Genomic DNA, 11,051 nt, shown 5'->3' with positions numbered 1-11,051 from the left:
GAGCTGAGAAATTTTGGCCCTGGGAGCCTCGGTGATCCCTGAGAATCGCCTCAAGACCAGCACTGTTACTCTAATTTTCACACTACACAACAAGCTAACGGAGCAAGTCGCTGCTGTCGGAACAAAACCTCGTATGTCCAATTTTGTTTTTCAGTTTTTGACGTAATTTGAAAATGACAGTTGTTCTTTACATTGTGTGTAAATTTCATGAAGAATGGCCCAAAAGAAACGACCCAAAAAATTCTGGTTCCATTGACTCACATTAAAAGTAAAGTAGGTTTTTTCCGTCTCCTGTAAAGTTCCCATTTTGGAGATACGAGGTTTTCTTCCGCCAACAGCGACGTGTAGTTTATAAACAAAGCTCCATCTGAGGCCCTGAACAGTTCATCAAGTTTTGACTTGGTTAATATTTAGACACAACGTGTGTGTGTTTTAAAATCTGATGAAGTGAATTAAATCTATTCATCTGAATTGTATTTATAGTGTAGCTGGTCACGAGTTCTGTACTGGAATTCGGATCATGTTCCCGGGTCATGAGCAGATGTGGTTAGACAAGAAAGCAGACAAATAGGTACTTTTCTGTAAAAACATTTATTAACAGGTCCACACTTCATAAAAAAGGAAACCACTCTTTAAAAAATCAATAATTTAATCTGAAATGCCTGGACGGCGGAATAGGCAGAAATAACGTGTTTAAACTAAGGCTTGTATTGCAGTGAACTCGCTGCACAGAGCGACTCTTTCTAAGGCAAACAACATCAATGAAAATAACACATTTCCGTAACCGGGTCTTTTAAATAACACAGTTTCTCTTTCCCCTTCCCTGCTGTTCCATTGCTCGTTATGCTTGCCGTTATTTATCTTTCAAGTAGTCAGAGAGACGGGACGCCGATTGTCCCGCTAAGGCAGGGCAGTGATGGGACTGAGTTTGAACGGCGAGGGAAGAAAGGAGGTAGGGAAGGAGAACACGGAGGAATCGAAGCTTTCGTCAAACGTGAACTGGCTGTTGCTGTTTTTGTTGTCGATGTTGTTGTTGTTGTTGTTGTTATTGTTGAAGAAAGAAGCCGCCTCCTGTTCGCACGGCGCCGTGGCCGGCGGAGCGGACGGCGGAGTGGACGATAAAACCTCGGCCTCGAACTGCAGCAGCTGACCCATGAAGCTGAAGTTGGGCGAGACGATGGAGCGGTGCTGCCGGACGACGTCGAACGCCTCCTCCAGCCGCAGCCTTTGCGTCTTCATGAGGTAGGCCATGCAGATGGTGGGCGAGCGGGAGATTCCAGCCTCGCAGTGAACCAGCACTTTACCGCCCTCCTGCTTCACCTCGTCTGGACAGAGAGAGAGAAAGAAAGAAGAGAAATGGACATTTATTTCATTGTTTCATGATTTATTATTAAAGTTCAACTTACATTCTGCATTGGATTCGAGTTGACTTTCAAAAATTTGCTAAGAAATGACAAACATGGCAAAAGTTCTAAAGGTTTAAGGATCAAATTTTCATTAAAATTCAAATAAAATATCTCCTCTTCTACCGAGAAACACACATTTGGTGCAGATTTACATGTTTAGAATCTGTGCTTTCCACACGATTGTTGTTTTATGAGCTACGAGTCAGAAATAATTACATAAAATGTAAGAAAAGGTGGACAAAAGTTGGATTTTCTGCCATGAAAAGAAGTGACATCCTTTACAGAGACACTTCAACACACAATTACTGTTTATTTGCTGATGGAAAACAAAACGTGGCCTGAGCGAAAGTTAGATTCCATGTTTATTTGGGTTTTTTACAATATATTAAATAATATCTTTAATGCAATTAAATTAAATGAAATGGCGTTAACGTTAACCGAAAGTTAAGTGTGTTTTAACTTGTTTTTGAGCTTGACTGTACAGGTTTAAATGAAAGCTTTCAGACACAAGACCATCTGAACTATTAGAGGGAGCGGGAAAGTGATGCTCGTTTTACCACCTCAAAACGTAGACGAAGCTGACGACACTGAGCGCGTTTGACCCTCATGTTTTTAGGGTCAGGGAAACTCAGGTCTGTTTGTTTTCTGTTTTTTTTCCGGGAAATTTGTCTAGTAGACACTGTAAACGCCGTAGCTTCCTCCCTCCCTCCTTTTTTTTGTCGATCTTTCTGTTATTTTTCAGATATTTATGCCACGTTCTCCGTCCAGTCTCCCTCCTGAGGTGCGGCCGTTTAAATGTCAGATATTTTTACTTCTCTCTGCCTCTTTGCTGAAGTGGCTTATGCCTGCTCTGACTCATTAGATCATGGCCAGTGTGTCAGGCCCGCTCAGGTAAATGCGCACACACACACACACACACACACACACACACACACATCCGTCATTTACAGGCCACAGACTCAGCAAGCCTTAGACACTAATCCATCCTTCTCTCTCTCTCTCTCTCTCTCTCTCTCTCACTCTCTCTCAGTGAAGCCTCTCTGACAGTCCGTCTCATCCAAACAGAACCTGCTGGGGTGAATCATCCTAAAGCCCATCAGGCCATCTGCGGCGGAGGAGGCCGAGCCTGAGTGTGTGTCACGATGACCATCGCTGATCTCACACACTAATGCGGCTAAATATTATCACACTCTAGCCTCCCTTATTCTGCCAAAAGGCCCTTTTGTTTCCCCTCACAGCTCTGCAGGCTATTTATACTAGCATACTTTAGAACCGAGAGGAGGGGGCTTAGCTGTAATCGGGCGAAAACGCAAGACGCGGCCTAATCCGGGCAAACCTGAAACGCTGGAACAGCGGGTCAGCCGAGGATTCTGGGAGTTGAAGTGCCTTTGAGCTATAAATAGTCCGCTAAACATCTTCGTTCAGCGCTTATCCAACTGGTGTTGGTGTTTTCTTTCCTGTGTGTTCGGATATGACTCACACGGCCAGCAGGTCCATTCCAGGTAAACAGCCAGTCGGGCTCCAGAACGCACCTTTTGTCACACCCGATACTCAGACACATGTAGGTTTGTTTTCATACTATGTGAGGACGTGGGATATACTCCCAACTATTGGTCCGTTCTTCGTTACATTTTTCAAATGTTGTAACGGGCGGCTGCTGTGATCAAACGGTGTGGAAAAATAAAAATGTACACTTGTTTTTTGTGGGTCTTTTCGACAGCGGTGTTATGGGAGTGCCAATATTCCATATAAACATGTCCCATATATACAGACTTTACACAGTCAGGGCCATTTCTTAACTGAACATGTCCGAAAAACACCCAACACCTACACCAGATGCCTGTCCCTGCCATTCAAGCACTACTCATCCTCTGACGCACTGGCCACGCCCGTCATAATCAGGTTGCTGTGTGTGTGTGTGTGTGTGTGTGTGTGTGTGTGTGTGTGGGCTGTGACTCAAGCCAGCATGTTTTTCTTCCTATCTTCCTTTCCATTTTTCTAGCTTTACGCAGAAGGTGCCAATGGCTTTTCCAGGAACTAAAACCAACCTGGGGAATTGTGAATAAAAGGAGAGAGAGAGGAAAAAAGAGGTTCTGCGGCTGCTTTACGCAGGGCGGATAGATCCAGGAGAGAAAGAGTTCGGCTTATTTTAGCTTCGGCGTGAGCGAAGGTCAGAGCAGGAAGTCCTCATTTAAAACTCCCCTAAATAGCCGCGGCTCTATCTATAGGCTTTCACTCCTTTCCGTGAAAAGGTTTTGTAATTCACAAGGATTTTATGTAACATTGGTGAGCGAGTACTATTGGGTGATATATATATGTGTGTGTGTGTGTGTGTGTGTGTGTGTATATATATATATATATATTATTTATAAGCAATAATACAAGTATACATTTTGAATTTTATATAATATAATATTAATTTGGTGAAGTTACTGTTGTGCATACAGTCTTGTATACAACACAATTTGCCATGTTTTGACAAACAGAAAAAAGCCAGAAGCGCCAAATCAAACCTGTCCACACGACAAAACACAAATTTGAAACCAACAATATATTTCAATGTCATTATATAATCATATATAAGTAATTGCATATTGTAAACTGAAGGTAAAAGCAAAACATCAAGACCTCCTAAATACATTCCTAAGGCTTAAACCCAGCCTGAAACTCAGGTTGTGTTCAAACGATAGGACTTTCTAGAAGCAACACATCTCAGCATAACGAGACCCTCTCCCAAAGACAGGAGCGCGGTGGGGGAAAGAAACCGGAAGTGCAGTGACGTCACTCACCGATGAAGTTTATGGCCTCCTGAAAGTGCGAGCTGATGTCGGCCGTGTGGCTGTCCTCCACCGGGATCCATTTGTAGCGATGCTGACCTTTGGACGGCCGCGAGTCCCTGCGTGACACGTTCAGCAGCGCCGTGATGCGCAGGTCACTCAGGAAGTCGTACCTGCAGGCGTGATGAGCGCTGCCCAGGTACAGGAACGGCAGGAGCTCCACTGGTTTTCCCTGCACATAAACAAGGTCAAATAAACAGCAGAAGTTAAGAAAACAGGAATATTGATTAACAAATCGTTTTACATACGATAAGATAATTATGCTGTTCTGTTCCTCAACCTGATATTAGAAGCAAAGGCTCAAACTCTGAATCATTGCTACTTCTGTACAGTAGGTGGCGATGAGCACCTTTCACTCCCTAGATGGAAGTGAGAAGAAGTCTAGCTGTTCACTTGCAACAGTGAGCTAGTTGCACAGTTAGTCGTGTGCAGTGTTAGTGTTTAGAGATTATAGGGAGCAAAACAGGCCATAAATTTGAGGAAAATGTCTGGAAACGAGGAGCTTGTGACCAAAAAAAGTGGAGTGGAGTGGTGTGAGGGAACTGTGACAGGTTTGAAATACTTCGCAGGCTCAAATAGGAGCAATATTGTGAGCGAATAAGAAAAAAATATAGAAAAGTCTGCTTTAGTGAGGTTTTTACCTGCACTGCTCAGTCCTGGCGTGAGCGTTTGTCCATTTTATTAGTGTTCGTATGTATTCTAGGCCAAAGGTCAGGGATAAAAGCCTGTCTGATGTCAGCCGGGAGCCTTTGAAATAACACTAAACCGCTCAGACCGGCCTTGGATGAGCGGCTGTCAACAAATACAGCTGCCTTTGATCATTAATTAAGAAAAACACTGCCGATCGACGCAGCTCTACAGTCCACAGGTTGTCACACGAGCATCGTTCACCCGCCGACTCTTACCATCACAGATGTTACGGAAACCATAGGAAACCACAAGGTCTACTCCGGTGTACACGGCTATTATTAACTCGTTTTTTTCCGGTTCTTGACATTCCTGTCCATCACAGAAGGGTGAGATAAAACCTCAGAGATTCCCCAGACACAGGGGGAAGCGGTGTAGACGGAAGTGGGCTGAAATGAGGAAGTGGAGCAGTGGCTTTGTTAAATGGAAGTGGGCTTTATCTCTTCATGTACCTGATCGTAATCGTGCTTCTGCTGGCCGCTCAGCCTCTCGCAGTGACCGCTGGCTGCCCGCTCCGTCTCACAGGGCTCTGCCGCTTTCGTCTCAGTGCAAAGTTCAGGGTAGTGGGAATGGAAGCTCTCATAACCTCCTGGGAAAGACAAAAAAACACAGGGCTTATGTCTGGGATTGAGTCAAAATCACCTCATTGGCCAAGTACACTTTGGAATCGGTGCACACACAGAGAAATGGACAACAGAGAAAACATAAAGGTATTAAAACTGGGCATTATATAACACACTGTTCACAGTATGTAAACTAAAGACACAGGGTATACAGAACAATACGGATTTGAGCTGAACTGTGGTGGTTGTGGTAGCAGTAGTAGTAGTAAATCAAGGCTACCAGGCTTTAAACATCTCATAGACCAAATCCGGCGCTACACCTGGACAATACAAGAAGCTGGATGGCCGAGAACCTTCACAGACATATTAAAGATGGGCTTATGTAAATGTCACAAGGCAAAACGGGCCCCCTAGACGAGGCGCTAGATTCCGTTTCTCAGACTTCGTTAACAGGACGGGGTTTATAGGCACTGAACACCACGTGAAATGGTCCATAAATAGTCATCTACATAGATAATTCCCCCTCCTCACACCAGTTTGGTCTGAATAAACTGCTGTCTAACAGGAAGGCTAATAATCTGCGCTCGTCCTGAAGCCTCTGACTCATCGCGCTTTGACGCACACTCAGTCTTTTTTCCAAGACCTGAAAAAATGATCGTGAAGGCCCGCTTGCCACAAACTGGACCTGAGGAACCGAAACATGAGATGCTGATACTGTTAACCATAAAGTAAAGATGGGCGATTCCTTTTTTCTGATATAATCTAACCAGTTAGAACAGATAAATTGGAGCCGCGCTTTAAAAACACTATCAATAACTGAACCCAACTACTTGTATACATTTCATACACTGCTACATTAAATCCAACTAAACGGTGCTCTTTTCAACCAAACTAAATGATTTTTACGTACTATAATGTGATGTAATTTATCACGATAACAATAAATGTTGTCATATTGCTGAGATCTACTACACCGTTGATCATGAACAGTCTATAAAACAGTGCTGGGGACCATCTAGTTTTACTCTTATGATGTTAGAAGCCTAATCTACAGCCTGGTCTTTGGTTCTGAAGAGTTAAATGGTCTTAAAGATGAATGAGTCACTTTGTTAGGCATTTCCATTTCATTTTATTACACTGAACTGTAGTTCCAGTCAAACTAACAGTGTCTATGGGGCAAAACCGTGAAAAACAAGAGATAAAAACAGGTAATTTGGTGTAAATTGGCTAGAAAATATTGTTAAAAGCAAGTCAGCTTCTTAATTACCAGGTTTTTTTTCCGAATTTACCCGTTCCACCTTAAATGGCACCTATAACTGTCGCACCATTTAAGGTGGAACGTCGAGATTCGACCGAGAAGCGGAGTTTCGAGCTCACCTTTCAGGAAGCAGACGCTGGCGGAGCTCGCTAGGTGAGGTGCCAGGCTGTTCAGGACTATCTGAGCGACGCTGTCCTTCTTCAGCTTCTGAAAGTGAGGAGTCCGGTCGTCCAGAGCCACGACGGCGGAGAAGCTGCCCTGCCGAAGCCGAAACAAAGCCTTCTCGTCCGGTATGACGAAGCGGAGGGGGACGGGGCCGCCTCGGCTCCGACGGACCACCACCGAGTTCAGGTTGGCGTTGACGGAGCCGCGGATGCTGGAGCTGGAGAAAGAGAAGTACGGGCGGCAGTCCACCACCAGGCACTTGCCGCACTCCTTTCGGAGGATTTTCCTCAGGCGGCGACAGTCTATGCTTGAGACCTTCATTGTTTAGGGTTCGTTGGGCTCCTAACTAGAGGTGAAATGTAGAAACCAGCGCTAAAGCAGGCTGTAATGAAGGAGGTGGTCTGTAGCCGTTGCCAGCAAAACCATCCACATTTCCTCTGAGGAGGAGATTCCGTTAGAATCGTTTTTATAGTCGTTGTTGTTTTTTTCCCGCCTGTATTAAGGAAAAAGCCCGCCCCCTCGCGCGCTCGGATTGGCTTGCCGCGTACTCCCTATTGGCGGACAGCTTGCGAGAGTGAACTGCTAGCCAATCGCTGCGCAGAAGAGGCGTGGCCAGCCGGAATACGGGTGGAAAGGAACGGAACCTCCGGCACATTGCGTCACGGACCATATTTGGACTGCGTTGCCGTGGCCACGCCCATCCCACCCCAAAGCTTAGGCCGCTTGAAGCACAGTGCTTGAACTGAGTGGGCTGTGAAAATTAGTCACTTCTTTAACGTGAATATTTTGCATTTTTTGGTTCCACAAGACGTCTTTGACGGGGATTTCAACATTCTGATTTCCTTTGGGTACAAAAGATGGGCGGCGGGTGGTTCACTTGTCCTAAATCATATATTACAGATATAATAAAACATCTATTCAGTATTTGATGTAATGCAGACGGTCAGTTTTCCACAAGTACTGATGCATGATATGTCCAGGAAAGCATGTTGCACTGTGTTGACATGATTTGCCATCAGACTGATATATAGTGCCATGTTGCGCAGCCCTAGCGGTGGACATCATTACCATGGCCTTTATTCATGGGCTGAGGAACTGCTGGCCTCACCACATCCACCTGTCCCATATCTGTCCGTGGTAATCCCTTAAGATCTAATGCGATTAAACGTCACTTCGGGCCCACGGCGGTCCATTCACTGCGAAACAAAAGCATCGGTCTCTGAGCCGAGAGCTCAGGTATGAAAGTAAACAGGCTACTGGGTGCATGTTGAAGTTTTATACATGCTGACCTACATTTTTGCTTCAGAGTCTGTGAAAAGGAAGTATGAGTGCCTATAAGTGTGACATGCCTATGTGTTTGTGTGAACATGTGTGTGTTTTTGCATATGTGAGTGTGAATGTATGCTTGCTATGTGTGTGTGTGTGTGTGTGTGTGTGTGTGTGGCAGGAAGAGCAGGTTGTTATTGGATTAGAGCAGCAGGCAGTCAGCCATATGGCCTCAGTGTAATCTCTCTGATGACATCACAGAGCGCTGGGGTAACACACACTCGCTCTCGCTGTAAGCGCAGTCAAAGCCAGCTGAGAGAAAAGCACCTAAATAAGGCTGTGCAGTGCATAGGCTCTGTCTGTGTTTGTGTACAGACCTCCTTTCCAGAAAGGTTGGGACAGCATGTGAAATGCTACTAAAAACAGAAAGCAGCGATTATTACAGGGTCACTGGAACTTAAACCTTAATTCATAATGCTTAAAGAAAATTACATACGCAGCTTGATTCTTGAAAATTTTCACCACAATTTTAGACGTTTGAATATTCAATGTGAAATTCAAGGCTTGAATATATGGGATTCAAAATTTTAGATCATAAAAGAAAACCAAGCTTAAAAGATTTGCATCATAAAACTTTTGGGTTATAAAAAAATCTGGTTTTAAAAAATCTGGTCATACAAAATTCAGGTAAAAAATTTCAGGTAGTAAGAAATACAGATTTAAAAAATCAGGTTTTAAAAAATCTGGTCATTCGAAATTCAGGTAAAAAAATTTCAGGTAGTAAGAAATACAGATTTTAAAAATCAGGTTTTAAAAAATTCAGGTCATAAGATAATCGGGTTTAAAACTTTCAGGTAGTAAGAAATTCGGACAAAAAATTAAATTTAAAAATGAATTCATAAAATTCAGAAAAGGCCTGCAGTTAGGACAATTGGACATGGTAAATTGTCCCTAGGTGTGTGTGTCTGTCTGTCTGCCCTGTGATGGACTGGTGACCTGTCCAGGGTGTATCCTGCCTTCTGCCCGGTGACAGCTGGGATAGGCTCCCGCACCCCCTGCGACCCAGAATGAGAAGCGGCTAAGAAGATGTATCTGAGGCTGTTCAGTCGTGATTTTCAGCCTTGTGCCTTATGCATAGAGATTTCTTTAGAGGGTGGAATCTTTGCAACTGCTCGTTGTGAAACGATGTTTTAAAACTGTTGGATTATTCAACGACACATTTTTGGCGAGCCTCAACCCGTCCTTGCTCATAAAGGACTATCCCTATCCTGGTGCTACTTTTAAGCATGATTGCATCACCAGTTCAAGATGTTTTTTGAACATTTCACAACATTCTTGGCCTGAAAAAGGTCTTTTTTGGAATGTTATTTTAAGAAAGAGCCTATATTTACAAAGATAATGAAAATGATAAGATATAACATTACATGTCTTCTCTTTGTACTGGTTCTGTTGCAATGTAGAACAAAGAAGATGTACCAATCATTGCTTTCTGGTTCTACATGTATTTCACATACTGTCCCAACACAGATTATTGTTAATATTCGGGATAAAAATACCCAGCTGATGAGCTGTATCAAGTGGGTTGGAGCACGGAAAGCCCCTCTCTGCATATGTGTGGGCAGGTGGGAGTTTGAGGGAGAGGTATCAGTTAACAGGCCCCATTCATATGTTAATACGTTCAGGAAGTGTGCGTTTGCAGTGGGAGAATTACAAGTAGGTAATGCAATAGTCACCTGACTCTCATAGCAATTCACTCTCACATCAGTACAACACACTGCTAACTCTTAATCCTTCCGTCCACAGTGGAAAAAATGACTGTTGCTTTACACACATGCATGCAACTCAAATTGCGTAACTATCCCTTTTAGGCCGACACTAAAATGTGGCTACACTATATGGCCAAAATGTGGACACCTAACCATCAGACCTACATGAACTTGTTGGACATCCCATTCCAAAGCTGTGGAGATTAATATGAAGTTGCCCCCTTTTGTGGCTGTAACAGCTTCCACTCTTCTGGGAAGGTTTTCATCAGGGTCCAGGGTCATAGAGCCAACACGGAGAACAGGAGGGACAGACATAACAACAAAGGAACACAGGATAAACACAACAGAAACCGAAAAATAATCCAAACAATACACTTCAAACAGTACAAACAATTCAAACAATACCAAACACTACCCTAAAAACAAAGACCAGCAAGGGATGAGGGAAAACTCAGGGCTTCAAATACAACAGGCAAACAAGGCACAGGTGGAAAACACAGGTGGTGATAATCAGGGTCAGGGCCTGGAAACAAGGGGGCAGGACAGGCAAGAATCAAAACAAAAAGCACATGTACAAGTGAACAAAAGCACATGGAAGACTGGGAGGGACCAATCGTGACATTTATAAAAATATATCTTCTGCTTACAAACACAAGTTTCCTATAGTATAGAATAGATTAGCTGTTTACAATTTATACTTTCAACAATATTTCTCTGCTTGTCTTAATGAGCTATGATTGAGAAATAAATAAAATGTAAGAGGAGATGTATCAGGCATGCAGTGCCTTGTAAAAGTATTCAACCCCCTTCAAATTCTTTATATTTGCCTGGATCACAAATGACGCTTCGATATAATGTGTTTTGTCATAATTTGTTTTGAAGAAATGATCCTCAAACTGAATAAATTTACAGTGATATTAGTTTTATGACAATAAAAATTGCTGTTTGCACAATCATTTCATTCCTCCACTGTGGAAGCTCCATGCTTCTAGGATGAAAATTATTGCAAAAAAGGGGACATATTCATTAAAAAGGTACATTTTTTCTGGATATAAGTTTCCTTAATTCAGGTACCACTGGTCAGATTGTGAAACTGAGAAAAT

General features: G+C 43.3%; 1 protein-coding gene across 1 annotated transcript; it reads right to left on the bottom strand.

Moving 5' to 3' along the window:
* Positions 1-572: 572 nt before the first annotated feature.
* Positions 573-7,365, bottom strand: dusp5 (dual specificity phosphatase 5). Its single transcript, XM_017686282.2, has 4 exons — positions 6,871-7,365; positions 5,383-5,519; positions 4,196-4,415; positions 573-1,325 (listed from the first exon to the last, which is right to left on the bottom strand). The coding sequence occupies exons 1-4, from the start codon at positions 7,235-7,237 to the stop codon at positions 901-903; spliced, it is 1,149 nt and encodes a 382-aa protein (XP_017541771.1). The 5' UTR covers positions 7,238-7,365; the 3' UTR covers positions 573-900.
* Between the last annotated feature and the right edge of the window lie 3,686 nt (positions 7,366-11,051).

This window comes from Pygocentrus nattereri, chromosome 25 (genome assembly GCF_015220715.1).
Source record: "Pygocentrus nattereri isolate fPygNat1 chromosome 25, fPygNat1.pri, whole genome shotgun sequence".
NCBI classification, from domain to species: domain Eukaryota; kingdom Metazoa; phylum Chordata; class Actinopteri; order Characiformes; family Serrasalmidae; genus Pygocentrus; species Pygocentrus nattereri.
Note: the sequence above shows the minus strand (reverse complement) of the source record. Positions and strands in the feature narration are given on the sequence as shown.

Excerpts from the sequence above, each read along its gene's own strand:
- dusp5 (XM_017686282.2), bottom strand. The coding sequence starts at position 7,237 with ATGAAGGTCTCAAGCATAGACTGTCGCCGCCTGAGGAAAATCCTCCGA. Across the intron at positions 4,416-5,382 it reads AGAAGCACGATTACGATCAG|GGAAAACCAGTGGAGCTCCT; the intron begins GTACATGAAGAG and ends GTTTATGTGCAG. Across the intron at positions 1,326-4,195 it reads GGAGGCCATAAACTTCATCG|ACGAGGTGAAGCAGGAGGGC; the intron begins GTGAGTGACGTC and ends CTCTCTGTCCAG.